This window comes from Bison bison, unplaced genomic scaffold (assembly GCF_000754665.1).
Source record: "Bison bison bison isolate TAMUID 2011002044 unplaced genomic scaffold, Bison_UMD1.0 scf7180017864038, whole genome shotgun sequence".
NCBI lineage: Eukaryota > Metazoa > Chordata > Mammalia > Artiodactyla > Bovidae > Bison > Bison bison.
In genome coordinates, this window is record NW_011494610.1 from 2,931,083 (window position 1) to 2,945,321 (window position 14,239).

Below are 14,239 nucleotides of genomic sequence, written 5' to 3' on the forward strand. Positions count from 1 at the left end.
TTTTTTTTTTTTTTTTTTTTTTTTTTTTTCCCAAGATTGTTTGGCTGTTCTGTGTCACTTACATTTACCTATGAATTTTAGGATCAGCTTGTCAGTTCCTGCAAAGATGTCAGCTGGAATTTTGATGGAGATTACACTGAATTTATAGATCTATTTCAGGAGTATTGCGAACTCTGCCCTTCTGTAACCTCTGGCTTATAGGGAGGGATGTGGTCCATTTTCCTCAAGGGCTCAGCAAATATAAAATCTCTAATTATGTCTGACATTTCAGGCAACATGTTCAATAAAAATTTCTAGCAATTCATACCTATTTTTATGGTTTTTCCCTTCACATTTAAAAACACAATTGTCAGACCTACTGAAGTTCATTGATCATGTGATGAGGCTTGAGATGAGCTGCCACATGGGCTTTGGCTGAGAATTTCTTTCACTATGCTCTGAGCCTCACAGCTTCTGTCACGGGTACTACAGCTTGATTTTCTCATTTTCCACTTTCTTCATAAAATAAGAAGCAGACAGTGCAGTCGTGTAAGGAAATCTGTAATGAAATACTTGGAGAAACGCACACTCCTGTTCATGCAGTGAAGGCAGTACTGACACAACTGAAACGCCCGCAGAGCCTGCCGTCGTGCAGGAGCTCAGCGCATCCTCTCCCAGCCAGGGAGCGGGGTCTAAATGGAAAACCGTTGAGGCTGTTGAGAAAGGCAGTGTGCCTTACAGAGAGGAGGACTCCTGGAGAGCCCTGATACCTGCGTGTCCAGAGCCAGTCTGTCTTCCTTACTCAGCTCTGTTATTCTCCCCTCTCCAGCAAGACACGCTGGACACAGATATCCACATCGAGACGGAGGACCAGGGCATGTACAAGTACATGTCTTCGCAGCACCTCTTCAAGCTCCTGGACTGCTTGCAGGAGTCCCATTCATTCTCAAAGGCCTTCAACTCCAATTATGAGCAACGGACCGTCCTGTGGCGAGCAGGTAAGGCAGACTACACAGATGGGACAGGTGGTCGCCCCGGTCACCGTCCTAAACCGTTAAGCCTTTGGAAAGTCCCTGGTGTGGTACACACAGCTGAAATAACTTAACAGGTGTTTTCACACTTGAGGGAGAAAGAAGGGAAATTTCATCCCAGTACCAGTAATATAGCCTGGCACACAGGAGAGTCTCAGTATTTGATGGAAAAACAAATTGGTTTAGAGTTTAACCTAGCAAGTCAAGAAATTTTACATTAGATTAAAATTGTAAAGTTAATATGATGGTATAAAAACTGTGGAAGTCTAGGAGAAACAGACACACTGGTACATTTTCTGGGGCTTTTACGGGTTTTTCTCTCCCATCTCCAATGTAAATACAAAGTCCTGGACGTGAGTGGTGTATGTGTGTAGACACACACGTATGTTTGTACAGGGGTGAAGACAGTAGGAGTCTCATTTTGTGAACTTTGTATGAAAGTGATACTTGATATATAATTCTTGTAATATTACCGTTAATTTTCTCCCCAGATGCCTGTTTTAGCCCATAATTTTAAAATGTCAGTTTTCTCTTTAGGTTTAAAGTAGGTGTTTTATGATTTGCCAATAATAAGATTTTGCTTATTAGAGTGGTTTACACATCCCAGTGGCTGATTGGTATTGCTTTGTTTAAGAAAATGTGTTCTTATATATGCTTTGTGGGGAAAAAAAAAAAAACTAGCAACTCAAGAAACATGCTAGAACTTTAAAGAGCCATAACACTTGAGAAGATGAAATGAATGGCTTCACCCACCAGTGAGCAGAGTCTGAATGGAGAACAGTTCAGGGTGTGTCGAGTGTCATATGTCCAATACGGAGGGTGCAACGTCAGGGCTGCCTGTGTTCAGTATCAAAGTTGAGCTGTGTCAAAAATGTGAGATTGAGACTTCCCTGGTGGTCCAGTGGCTAAGACTCCGTGCTCCCAGTGCAGGGGGCCTGGGTTCCATCCCTGGTCAGGGAACTAGATTCCATATGCTGCAACTAAGATCCTGTGCAGCCGAATAAATAATAATTTTATTTTTTTAAATGTGAGATGGTTCAATATTTCCTGAAGTAACTATGTTAGGGTCCCACATGCTTTCTCAGCATTACCCTAGGAGCATGCACAATTTACATGACTACCTGATCCTAGGTTTTAAGGGCAAGTCTAAACCCAATCTTCTAAAGCAAGAAACCAGCAGCCTGGCCTGTTGTTTGAGGATCCTGTTTCGAATGTATGTCGATGAGAACCGCAGGGATTCCTGGGAAGAAATTCAGCAGCGACTTTTAAGGTAAGAAGAAATTATTTCAGATTAGATTTCTTATTTGTAATACGCCAAATGCTTTACAACAGTACTGTGATTTGAAAAGAGTAGGAGAAAAATACCTATATGTTGACTTCCCTAGAAACTGTTTTCCTTTTTGTTTTTTCTTTCTTTTGGGTGACTCTTCTATTCCAGTTTTCTTAATGCCCTAAAGAGGACAGGGCCTCACTTCTTGCATGTATCATTTCTTAAAGCACAGAAACCTCAGCAGGGGAAAGTGCCTGAGCTCAGAGTCATCAGGCCCTAGTCCTGGCTAGGTCCCCTCCAGAGTACTGTCAGCTCCAACATCCGACCATTCCTGCTTCCCAAGAGAAGCATACTAGAATCATGTGGGCACCAGGATGCACTTACTTTGTGCAGAAATGCAGCAGTGGGCAGGCAGTGGACGCCATGGAGAGAGTCCTCTGCAGAGAAGTAGATCTTTGCCACCCAGCTTCTTGGGCAACTGTGAGCAAGATGCCGTGTCTACGCCTCTTTGCACTCCTTTAAGATTTGAAAACATTAATGTGGAGTGCCGACAACCATGTGACAAGACACGTGCTCTTCCTGCACCACTGGGTCTTCCTGGAAATCACGGGGCATTTTACATATATCTGTGTATACATATGTATACATGTATCTCAAGAGCCTTAAAGAATTCCATCTCTCTTTGACTCAATAATTCCACTGTTAGGGAATTGCGATTCTCACACAGAACGTTCATTGCAGATATAAAGAGAAAAAATTTAAAAAAGCTCAGCTGCGTATCAGTATATCATAGGATATAAATTATGGTATATCCTATGATAGAATATTAGGCAGCCTTTAAAAATGAAGTTTGGGGGAATTCACTGGTTGCCTAGTGGTTAGGATTGCAGGCTTTCACTGCCATGGCCTGGGTTCAGTCCTTGGTCAGGGAACCAAGATCTCGCAAGCCGCATGGCACAGCCAAAAAATAAATGAAATTTTGTAAGTGAAGTGTTTAAAAAATAATCTTCTGGAAAAAAATAATAGTGATTTTCTGGGACTTCCCTGGCAGTCCAGCGCAGATAAGACCCCAAGCTTCTGATGGAAAGGGCGTAGATTTTCTCCCTGGTCAGGGAACTAAGATCCTGTATGCCACACAGTGTGGCCTAAAAATAATTTAAAAAAATAAAATTTTCCTTGATGTGGAAACATGCTCATAACACAAGTTTCACCACAAAAAAGCAGGAAGTAAAGCCATATATACTTGTAATATTTCAGCATTGCTTTTTAAAAGTCACCAAAAATAGCTGGAAGGAAATATGCCAGAATAATGCCATGTGTCCCTTAGAGTGGGCTTCCCCGGTGGCTCAGTGGTGAAGGATCCACCTGCGATTCAGGAGACACGGGTTCCACCCCTGGTTGGGGAAGATCCCTTGGAGGAGGGCACGGCCACCCACTCCAGTGTTCTTGCCTGGAGAATCCCAAGGACAGAGGAGCCTGGCGGGCTACAGTCATTGGGGTTGCAGAGAGTCGGACGCGACTGAAGTGACATAGCACGCACACACGTTCCTTAGAGTGATGGGGTTGTGGGAATTTCTTTCTCTTCAGTGATTTTTTTTTGCCCTTTTCAGTCATCTTACAAAGAAAATATATGACAAGTCATAAACTGAAAAATGAATTCATTAAATAAAGGGGACAGCAGCAGCTCCTTTCAACTTAACATCAAGTCCAAAAGAGAATTACCTACAGTCTCACGCAGTTTCTCTGGAGGACGTACATAAGTGTTAAGTTTCTAACCCAGCGTGTTTAAAAAACTAGCTGTTGTGTGTTGTGTGAGAAGAGAGTGGGGGGCCGTGGTTAACTGTGGGTAACAGGCTCTTGTGCTGGGTGTGTTGCAAACCCTGCCTGACTGAGCCCCCGCCACCGGCCCAGCCTGCACTGGCCTTACGTTGAATATCCTTGTTCAGTTTCATCCTCACAGCGGCCCCTTGAGTTTGGTACAGTTGTTTATTCCCATTTTACAGCTGAGCAAACTGAAGCTCAGGGATTTGCTCAAGATGGCACAGCCAGAGCAGGTGCGCGTTAGAAACTCACTGCAAGATTAGAGAGTTCTCTTTGTGGTTGCTGATGGGGAGGATGGGGGAGAGGGATCATTAGGGAGTTGGGGATTGATATGGACACTCTGCTGTGTTTAAAATGGATAACCAGCAAGGACCTGCTGTAGAGCACAGGAACCTCTGCTCAGTGTTATGCGACAGCCTGGATGGGAGGGGACTTTGGGGGAGAATGGATACATGTATACGTATGGCTGAGTCCCTTTGCTGTCCACCTGAAACTGTTAACACCACAGTATTATTAATCACTTATACTCCAATACAAAATAAAAAGTCTTAAAAAAAAAATGACAGAGTTCTCCACTCCAGTGAAATGTGTGCCCTTCCTCTTCTATCTGACATACACCCCCTCCGCTGGTTCTTCTAGTGTGTGCTCCGAGGCCCTGGCCTATTTCATCACGGTGAATTCTGAAAGCCATCGGGAAGCCTGGACAAGCCTCCTATTGTTACTTCTAACAAAAACCCTCAAAATAAATGACGAAAAGGTATAAACAAGTAATGTCTTCACCAGAATTGGGTTTGGGTTGGCTTTATACTGAGACTTTGAAGTAAGTACTTTCCCCATTCTCCCAGGGATGGTTACATAACTAGCACCATTCTCGGAGCATTGGTGAGAAGCTGACTCATTATGAACAATGGTGTCTGAGGTTATTGGGCTTTTTCTCTCAAAGAACCCCAGTGGAGAAAGGCAGGTTGCTGTTAAACAACTACCTGATGTTCACTGTGGCTTTGTTGGAAGAGAGGGTTGAGGTTGTAAAAGCCTGGATTAGAACTGGAATCTTGATTTACTGAAATGAAAACTGACTTTGGTAGCAAGGCTGTTCCCCGTTTGTGTTTGGCGTTAGGTATAACTAGAAGAAGTTTTAATTGGCAATTTTTTGCACCTATGTCCCAATAGTGAGGAGCAAAGTGCCACTGTTATTTGCAAGAAGTTCCAGGGTGAGATGAACACTTGCAGAAAACCAGGGTCAGAAGAAGAGTTCCACGTCTAATTTTCTCTCTCTTCTTCTCTCCCACCTCAAGTTTAAAGCACATGCTTCCATGTACTACCCCTACCTGTGTGAAATTATGCAGTTTGACCTGATTCCTGAGCTCCGAGCCGTTCTGCGGAAGTTCTTCTTGAGGATAGGCGTTGTGTATAAGATATGGATTCCAGAAGAGCCATCACAAGTCCCAGGGAGCCTGTCGCCAATCTGGTAGCCCTGGCCCCTGCGGGCACCACTGTATCTCTGCGGAACTGTCCTCACGCTGCCCCTGCCTGGCACATCTCGAGAAGGGTCAGACCGCAGAAAGTTGACATCCCAAAGCTAGAGAGGCCTGGGTAAAGATGGTTCCATCAGAGTCCCGGGACTCGGGCATTGCGGTGTTCCTTTAAACTGCTGCGTACCCAGTTGACACAGTAGGTGGGGAGTCTGTCTCGTCTCCGCCAGTCTTTCCTCATTACCCATCGGACTGCGTGTCACCTGTCATTGCACTCGCCGTCACTGTCATGCAGAGTCCCACAACTGGCTCTTCACTCCCGTCAGAGGAAGTACCCTCCTTGAAAATACTGAACATAGCTGTATAGGTTCGTGATTACTAGAGAGTATATTAATAAAATTTCTTGTGACGGCTACGTGCCACTTAAAACACGCTGGGTTTTGTTGTTTGAATGTGCTGGAGGAGTTTGGGTGTTTTTGTCACTTGTGAGTCAACTGTAGTTGTGTTAGTTTGGGGAAAAAAGAGTTCTTTGTTCTTTTTCCTCCCTGTTTTGTTCATGACTGGGTGATTTTTAAAGCATTTTTTAAAAAAAAGATAATTACTGAGGATTTGACTGAAAGCAGAGCTTAGTAATTAAGTTAGAATTAAGAGGTTGCAAGGTTTAAAAAACAAATGTAGTGCTTCTGGCTCTCCCTGTTTTAGTAACTGGGGGAGGAAAACTCTATAGGAAAAAGGAAACAATTGAATGAAGATGGCTAGTCTTCCTTGAAGTATTTGTGGAGGGGGTATTAAAATTTCCAGAATACATTGTCCATCTAATATATGAAGTAGTAACAAAAATGAAGTAGTAATTTAAGAGAGTTAATTTATATTTGAGTAAACCTTTTATTTTTACCTCAGAATAGTGAGTATACCAACAGTTAGTATCTCTGCTTGGCACAGTCCCCAGCATTGGAGCCCTCGAAAGAGAGAGAGGTGGGGGGAGGGCACTGGGCACTCTGCGTGAGGAGGGGAGTATCTCTGCTTGGCACAGTCCCCAGCATTGGAGCCCTCGAAAGAGAGAGAGATGGGGGGAGGGTGCTGGGCACTCTGCGTGAGGAGGGGGCTCCTGTGAGCCTCCATAGCCACGTGTCGCAGGTTGAACCCAAGCAGACCCGTGCCATTGTGAGGCCAGCGCAGCTGACCGTGACCTTGGCAAGAGGTGGCCGATGTTCAGTGCTTCCGTTAATTAGAGCCGAGGAGCTGAGTTCTCTGGAAGGGTTAGATTCTGGGGTCCTTATGATGTTAATGATGGTGCAATACTCTTAGCTGCCATAGAACTGAATTGTGGTGCAGCTTGTGGAGTGGGCAGTCTATGCATACGACCCAAGGCCTGCAAGCAGTTGGTTTGGGAGCTGACTTGATTCAGGTCGGTGAGAAAGAACACAGGCTTCATCTCTGCCCTCACCTTCTGCTCGCCAAGAGCAGCCCTCAGCGTTAGAACCGTTACAGAGGTATTAAAACATGCAGATGGCTACCTACGCCCTGTAGTCCTATAAACTGGGTTCTGTTGAGGTCAACTCTGGTGCCTTAGAAGTTAGTCAGTTGGGAACCTAATCTAAAAAAAAAATCAGATAGTTTTTCTTTACAGAGAAAGATTTCTGGTGCTTTTGTTTACTAAGAGACCGATTTCTCACATTTTTTTGTGTGTGTGTTCTACCAGCCTTGAGAAATGTTTGGTTTTGGCCAGCAGTACTCTACTTTTTTTTTCCCCCAAAAAAGTGTTTTAATTTCTCTACCAAAGAAAAGAAGAGATGTTTAGATTTTTACGTTATCTACGTCCATGAGAGAAGAGGGGCTCTGACACTTAGCAGGAAGGGGCAGGGGGAGAGTGTTTTCCTGTGAGTGGAAAACGCTGGCACAAACGACGTCCTAGTCCTGGACTCCGTCACACCCTCACCCTGCGGCGTGGAAGCCACGCGCTGACTCCCTCGCTGGCTCTGTGGCTCGTCACAGCCTCAGCCACTCGGCCGTCCCCATCGCCGCCTGCACTGAGGGTGTGAGTGGGGCGCACGCAGGTCCACTCATACATTATCTGTCCAGCCGCGTCCCTGCGTGGAGATCTTCGCTTCCCCTCTGAGGGTCTCATGGGATGTTTTCTTCACTGAATGGGACGGCAGGACTCTGCCCATGTATTCCTGCCTCCTCTTTCATTTCTCCCTCCGCTCACAGCATAGGAAATGTGTAAGTGCATTTTGTTCCTTGCCGAAACATTCAGGTTTGAATTTCTTTTCAGCTGCATTTTTTTAAAAGATTCGATTTTCTGAGTGAGGCATTTGAATTGTACCAGCATGGACCTTTTAAAAACTGGATGTCAAACCATTTAGGGTGATTTTTTTTCTTGTCAGTGGACCGTGACATACAGATGAAAATCCCTTACCTCCAGTAATAAGCCATTCAGCCTAAATTCTCTTTTGTGAATAAATCTATCCCAGCTCACGGCGAATGTGGTGCATGCCACCCCGCAGACATCCATGAAAGGGGTGACCCCGCAGCCCTGGGCCAGCAGCCGTTCACAATGTCACGGAGGAGAGCAGCGCGTTTCCAAGGCCTTATTTCTTTCTCAGTTGCTTTAAGTGTTGATTATTTGTGCTGGGTCTCTAGAGAAGCTTCTGTTTGTTACAATACTGCAGCTTTGAGCAATTTTGTTTTTCTTCATCATCCTTTAGGGAGATTAACCAGCTTTGGCATCTTAACAACAAACGGTGGATGGGAAATTTTATTTCTAATAACGCATCTTTAGTCAAATACACCGTTTTCCTGTCACTCCTCACGTACAACCAAAGAACATACATAATGGGAATTGTTTAATAATATCTGGAAACAACATTTCCTCTGAGAGGTGACTTTTGTACAAAATGCAAAAAAAAAAAACTAAAAAAACTAAAATTTCTCATCATTCTTTTGTGATTATGGCTATACACTGAGTAGTTATTACAGGAACCTGCTGATAAATGCAAGTATGACCATCGCATTCAGACGTTTGTTGTTATGATGCGAATGGATATTGGTTTAAATAGAAACTGGGTCCTTAACTGCATTTTCTGAATTCTTTTCTAAAATTTGTGTTAAAAGTAGGCATAGCTCAAACTCACGCGAAATCCTGGAGTTTGTGATCTGCAGCTTTGCAATTTGGGAAACAAAGAAACCAAAGCTGAGTATTTAAAAGAATGACTACGTGAAAGTCTGTGCTCTCAAAAAAAGACACTCATCAAAAGTGTAGTTTTTCTCAGTATTCTGATTTTTAAAAAATTTTATCTTGCATATTTGCATCAAATATTTCTTTATGTGCAAATGTATGTTTTACCTCCTTAAAAATGCCTAAAAATTAGTTAATAGCTACTTTTGTTTAATCTATACACGATGATTAAGTGCATTTAATATTGGTAATTTAATGAAAAGCATTCCTTGCCCAATGGATGTATACATTTTTGAAAGAATAAGCAGAATTATATAATATGAAATGCTATGTAAAGTTTTCTATGTAAAAATATTATGTATAATACTGTTAAAATAAATATCCCATGCTTTAATCAAGTGGTAAATCAATAAAGTTTTAAAAAGTTAAATTGCTTTTAATGTAGTGATTAATGTATATCAAGCCATTATGCATATCAAACTTATCATGTATGGGGCTTCCCTGGTAGCTCAACGGGTAAAGAATCTGCCTGCAATGCGGGAGACCTGGGTTCAATCCCTAAGTTGGGAAGATCCTCCTGGAGGAGGGCATGGCAACCCCACTCCAGTATTCCTGCCTGGAGAATCCCCATGGACAGAGGAGCCTGGTGGGTCGCAAAGAGTCAGACATGACTAAACAACTAAGCTCAGCACATCAGGTTTTAGGTTTGTTCTTGTGGCAGATACATGCTTGTACTTTATCAGTTGGTGGTAAAATGTGGCCTTTGTATTTAACTAATATAATTATTAATGGGGGAATATTAATTGTGGGTTTTAATTTTTTTAAGGAAAATTCCCGTTTCATCCATCCCCCTCCTCATGAAAGAAAATACCCAGTTATAAGGTCATGAGAAGATTATTTCATCTCATTAATTGGTTTGACCAGTGGCTTGGTTTCCAAGAGACAGAAATCTCCTCTTGCTGGCACTGAGGGCAAGACTGCAGAGGAGGACTCTCAGGGAAGCCAACTGGGCATGAGTGGGAGGCCATCCTAAGGTTCACACAGGGAGCCAGCCTAGGAAGCTCGCCTTTCCTGCTTCCAGATGCAGAGTCCGTTTTTCTTTTCTGGTTTCGCCTCACAGCAAACCCCCACCCCCACCCCGCCCCCAGCCCCTGGCAGTGAAAGCACAGAGTTTTGACCCCTGGATCGCCAAGGAATTCCCCTGCAGAATCCATTCTGAAATACCTCACGTTGTAAATTATGACTGTAATTAAAATATTCCACTGCTGAAATTGACTAACACATGGTCGTCTTTAGTAATTCATTGGTATAAAACATCTTTCTCTGGTACCACATTTCAGGTGCTTCCAGGGAAGAACAAAAGAACGGCCCTTTCTTTTGGAAGAGCTTCCCTGGTGGCTCAGATGGTCAAAGTGTCTGCTTGCAATAAGGGAGACCCAGGTTCGATCCCTGGGCTGGGAAGATCCCCTGAAGAAGGAAATGGCAACCCACTCCAGTACTCTTGCCTGGAAAATTCCATGGATGGCGGAACCTCGTAGGCTACAATCCATGGGGTCGCAAAGAGTCGGACATGACTGAGCGACTTCACTTTCACTTTCTTTTCTTTTTGAAAAGGTTTCTAAAGAGTCTTTTATCTGTTCAGAGCAGATACTGCCTGAGTTTTATCTAGAGCACTGGTTTTCAACCTGCTGCCAACCAGTGGCTTTCAGTTCTGCCCCAACACTTGGCAATGTCTGCAGACATGTTTGGTTGTCACATTTTTGGGTAGGGGTGGCTGTGCTCCCTGGCATCTAGTGAGTAGAGACCAGAGATGCTGCTAAACAGCCCCCCACTCTGACCCGCAAGTTGGGGGCAGGAGTGGGGGCTGTAGTGTCAGTAGTGCCAAGGTTTCAACACCCTGAACTAAAGTGACTTCCTCTGAGTAACAGGGCTCCTTCACCATGTACTGTAGGACCCGGAAGTCCCCCTGTGGCAGATACTTTTAGCTTATTTTGGCCGTCCCGTTAAAGTCTCTTTTGCTCACCCAAGTGGAGGGTATGCTTAGGTCACTGGCTTATTCAGGTTACTGATTTAAGCATTTTGAAAAGGTAATTTTAGCATTATACTGCATTTTGTAACCTAACAGACTGGTGCACATTTTAGGCAAAAGTACATTTCCTTTTTCAGAGGACCAGAGTGGTTGCCTTCCCTGGAATTTTTGCAAACCTGTGTAGCATGCCCGTTGTCTAGGTTTTGTTGCTGTTCAGTCACTAAGTCGTGTCTGACTCCTTGTGACCCCATGGACTGCAATACACCAGACTTCCTGTCCTTCCTATCTGCCAGAGCTTGCTCAAACTCATGTCCATTGAGTTGGTGATGCCATCCAACCATCTCATCCTCTGTCATCCCCTTCTGCCTTCAGTCTTCCCCAGCATCAGGGTCTTTTCCAATTAGACAGCTCTTCACATCAGGTGGCTGAAGTATTGGAGCTTCAGCTTCAGCATCAGTCCTTCCAATGAGTATTCAGGGTTGATTTCCTTTAGGACTGACTGATTTGATCTCCTTGCTGTCCGAGGGATTCTGAAGAGTCTTCTCCAGGACCACAGTTCGAAAGCATCAATTCTTTGGTGCTCAGCCTTCTTTATGGGGCAACTCATATCGGTACATGACTACTGGAAAAACCATAGCTTTGACTATGCGGACCTTTGCTGGCAAAGTGATGTCTCTACTTTTTAATACATTGTCTAGGTTGGTCATAGCTTTTCTTCCAAGGAGCAGGCATCTTTTAATTTCGTGGCTGTAATCACCATCTGCAGTAATTTTGGAGCCCAAGAAAATGAAAAGAAATCTAAATTGTCCTTGGGTTAGTGATTTGTGTCACATCTTAGGAACGTCCAGCTTAGTAAATGCAGTTGCATACCAACAGCGAGAGGAGAAGGGATGAGCACTCTGTAAGGATTCTGGAAAAAATGATTTTAGTACTTTTTTTTAATGCCTCTTTCCAGACACAAGCCAACCTTATCTGGTATTCAACTGAAGATTGAGCTTTTGAGGATAATTTTATGTCATAGTCAATTTTCATCTTTCCCAGTGTTCTTGCCTGGAGAATCCCAGGGATGGGGAAGCCTGGTGGGCTGCTGTCTATGGGGTCGCACAGAGTCGGACATGACTGAAGCGACTTAGCAGCAACAGCAGCAGAGACTCCTAATCTTCACATGACGCTTCTGTAGCTTCCTGTCCTTTAACCTAATTCACATTTGCTTAAAGAATTTGTCGAGTTATGTCCAGGAAATACTCAGGTGTTCTAATAAACTTCTTAGCTTGAGTAAATTTGGGCTTAAATAATGGCATATTGATTTCCTTCTCCAGAGTTCATGGGTTTCTGAGAAAAAAAAAGCTGTGTAGGAGAGGCCAGTGGTCAGATCATGGAAGCTGGAAGGAAAAACTTTTTTTCAGAAGGATTTGTTGTGTGAACTTTCTGCCCTTAGGGGGTAGCAGCATTAGATGAGGACACGGAGGCTCAGTGAGGCTGGATCGCACAGCAGGAACGCGGCGGAGCTGGGACTCTGGCCCAGACTCTGTCTTCAGAGCACACACACTACCCACTGTGCCCGTTCTGGGGTGAGGTGGGAAGCCCAGCAGGGCGTGCAACAAAACACAGTCCTGGTCTCTCAGGATCCTGTTTGTAAGTTGAACTGCTTGGGTATTACAAACACCTGAGTTGGAAATCATTGTTATCAGATCTCTCATACTGCCTTTGCAGGGTTGTACCTTCAGACCCTTTCCTGACTAGCACAGACATTCAGAAGTCAAGGAAAGAAATAGCGACTAGCAGAGAAAATATGAGAGGAAGTGAGCAGATGCCAAGGCTGGGCCAGTAAGCCCTCGTGGTTTGTGCCTTCATTTTTCCACTTTAATACACACCTTTAAAAGTCACCAGTTCATAAATGCTGGAGAGGGTGTGGAGAACAGTATGGAGGTTCCTTTAAAAAACTAAAGACAGAATTACCACACCATCCAGCAGTCGCACTCCTGGGCATATATCCAGAAAAGACAAAAATTCTCATTCAAAAAGATACATGCACCCCAATGATCATAGCAGCATGATCTGAAATAGCCAAGACATGGAAGCAACCTAAGTGTCAACAGTTGAATGGATAAAGAAGATGTGGTATGTTGTTTTGTTGTTTAGTCGCTCAGTCGGGTCTGACTCTTTGAAACCCCACGGACTGTAGCCTAGCAGGCTCCTCTGTCCACGAGATTTCCCAAGCAAGAATACTGGAGCAGGTTGCCATTTCCTTCTCCAATTCCTTCCAACCCAGGGATTGAACCTGGGTCCCCTGAGTGTCTCCTGCAGATGGATTCTTTTACTACTGAGCCACTGGGGAAGCTGGGTAAAGAAGGTGTGGTATACACACACACACACACACACACACACACAGGAATATTAGCCATTAAAAAGAATGATATAATGCCATTTGCAGCAACATGGATGAACCTAGAGATTATCATCCTAAATGAAGTAATAAACTTAGAGTTATCAAAGGGAAAGGAAAGGGGAAGAAGGGATAATTTAGGAGTTTGGGATTAACATATACACATTACTGTATATAAAACATTAAACAACAAGGACCTACTGTATAGGAAGTGTGCTCGTTGGCCCCACGGATCTGTCTCTTGCTTCAACAGTGCTTGGACGGAACAGACCCAGGGATGCCCCTTGCTCCAGCCTCCAACCACCGTCCAACCTTTTTTCCATTCGCAACCTCCGGAGTCAGCCACTGAGCTGTCCGCGATCACTGGGACCAGCCACCATTTTTTAACTCCTTATTATTACCGACCAATCATGAGCTCCCAGATTCGTGGGAATTATTCTACCGAGGTGGAGGCGGCTGTCAACCACCTGGTTAACATGCAACTGCGGGCCTCCTACACTTCCCTCTGTCTGGGCTTCTATTTCGACCGCGACGATGTGGCCCTGGAGGGTGTGGGTCACTTTTTCCGCGAATTGGCCAAGGAGAAGCACGAGGGCGCGGAGTGACTCTTGAAACTGCAAAACCAGTATGGCGGCCACGCCCTCTTTCTGGACGTACAGAAGCCATCTCAAGATGAGTGGGGTAAAACCCAGGACGCTATGGAAGCCGCCCTTCTCGTAGAGAAGAACCTGAATCAAGCCCTGTTGGATCTGCATGGCCTGGCTTCTGCCCGCGGAGACCCCCACATCTGTGACTTCCTGGAGAACCACTTCCTAGATGAGGAAGTGAAACTCATCAAGAAGATGGGTGACCACCTGACCAACCTCCGCAGGCTGGCTGGTCCCCAGGCTGGGTTGGGCGAGTATCTCTTCGAAAGGCTCACCCTCAAGCACGACTAGGAGCTTCTGGAGACCAGTGGCCATTGAAGAACCCACCTAACATCAGGGCTGCCTGAAGCCCCTCTCTGCAGCCACTAGGCAGCTTTTTAACACCCTGCAGCCCTCTCTCAAGCCTTGGACCAAATGGAAACAATA

The 14,239-nt window shown here is 44.6% G+C and overlaps 1 protein-coding gene and 1 pseudogene across 2 annotated transcripts in view; both read left to right on the forward strand.

The window, feature by feature from the left end:
• Nucleotides 1-9,181, forward strand: part of ARFGEF2 (ADP-ribosylation factor guanine nucleotide-exchange factor 2 (brefeldin A-inhibited)) — a 69,780-nt gene extending 60,599 nt beyond the window's left edge. Inside the window, exons 34-38 of one of the 2 annotated variants that reach the window (XR_824825.1) lie at nt 809-977; nt 2,142-2,280; nt 4,741-4,858; nt 5,397-6,548; nt 6,640-9,181. Coding sequence is in view for 1 of the 2 variants with exons in the window: in XM_010835069.1 (XP_010833371.1) it covers nt 809-977; nt 2,142-2,280; nt 4,741-4,858; nt 5,397-5,573 (603 nt within the window). In the remaining variant the exon portion in view is untranslated. Of the gene's footprint in view, nt 1-808; nt 978-2,141; nt 2,281-4,740; nt 4,859-5,396 lie in introns of both variants that reach the window. The other variant, XM_010835069.1, reaches the window with a different exon arrangement.
• Nucleotides 9,182-13,561: 4,380 nt separating this feature from the next.
• LOC104985062 lies at nt 13,562-14,132 on the forward strand (annotated as a pseudogene).
• The last annotated feature ends 107 nt before the right edge of the window (nt 14,133-14,239 follow it).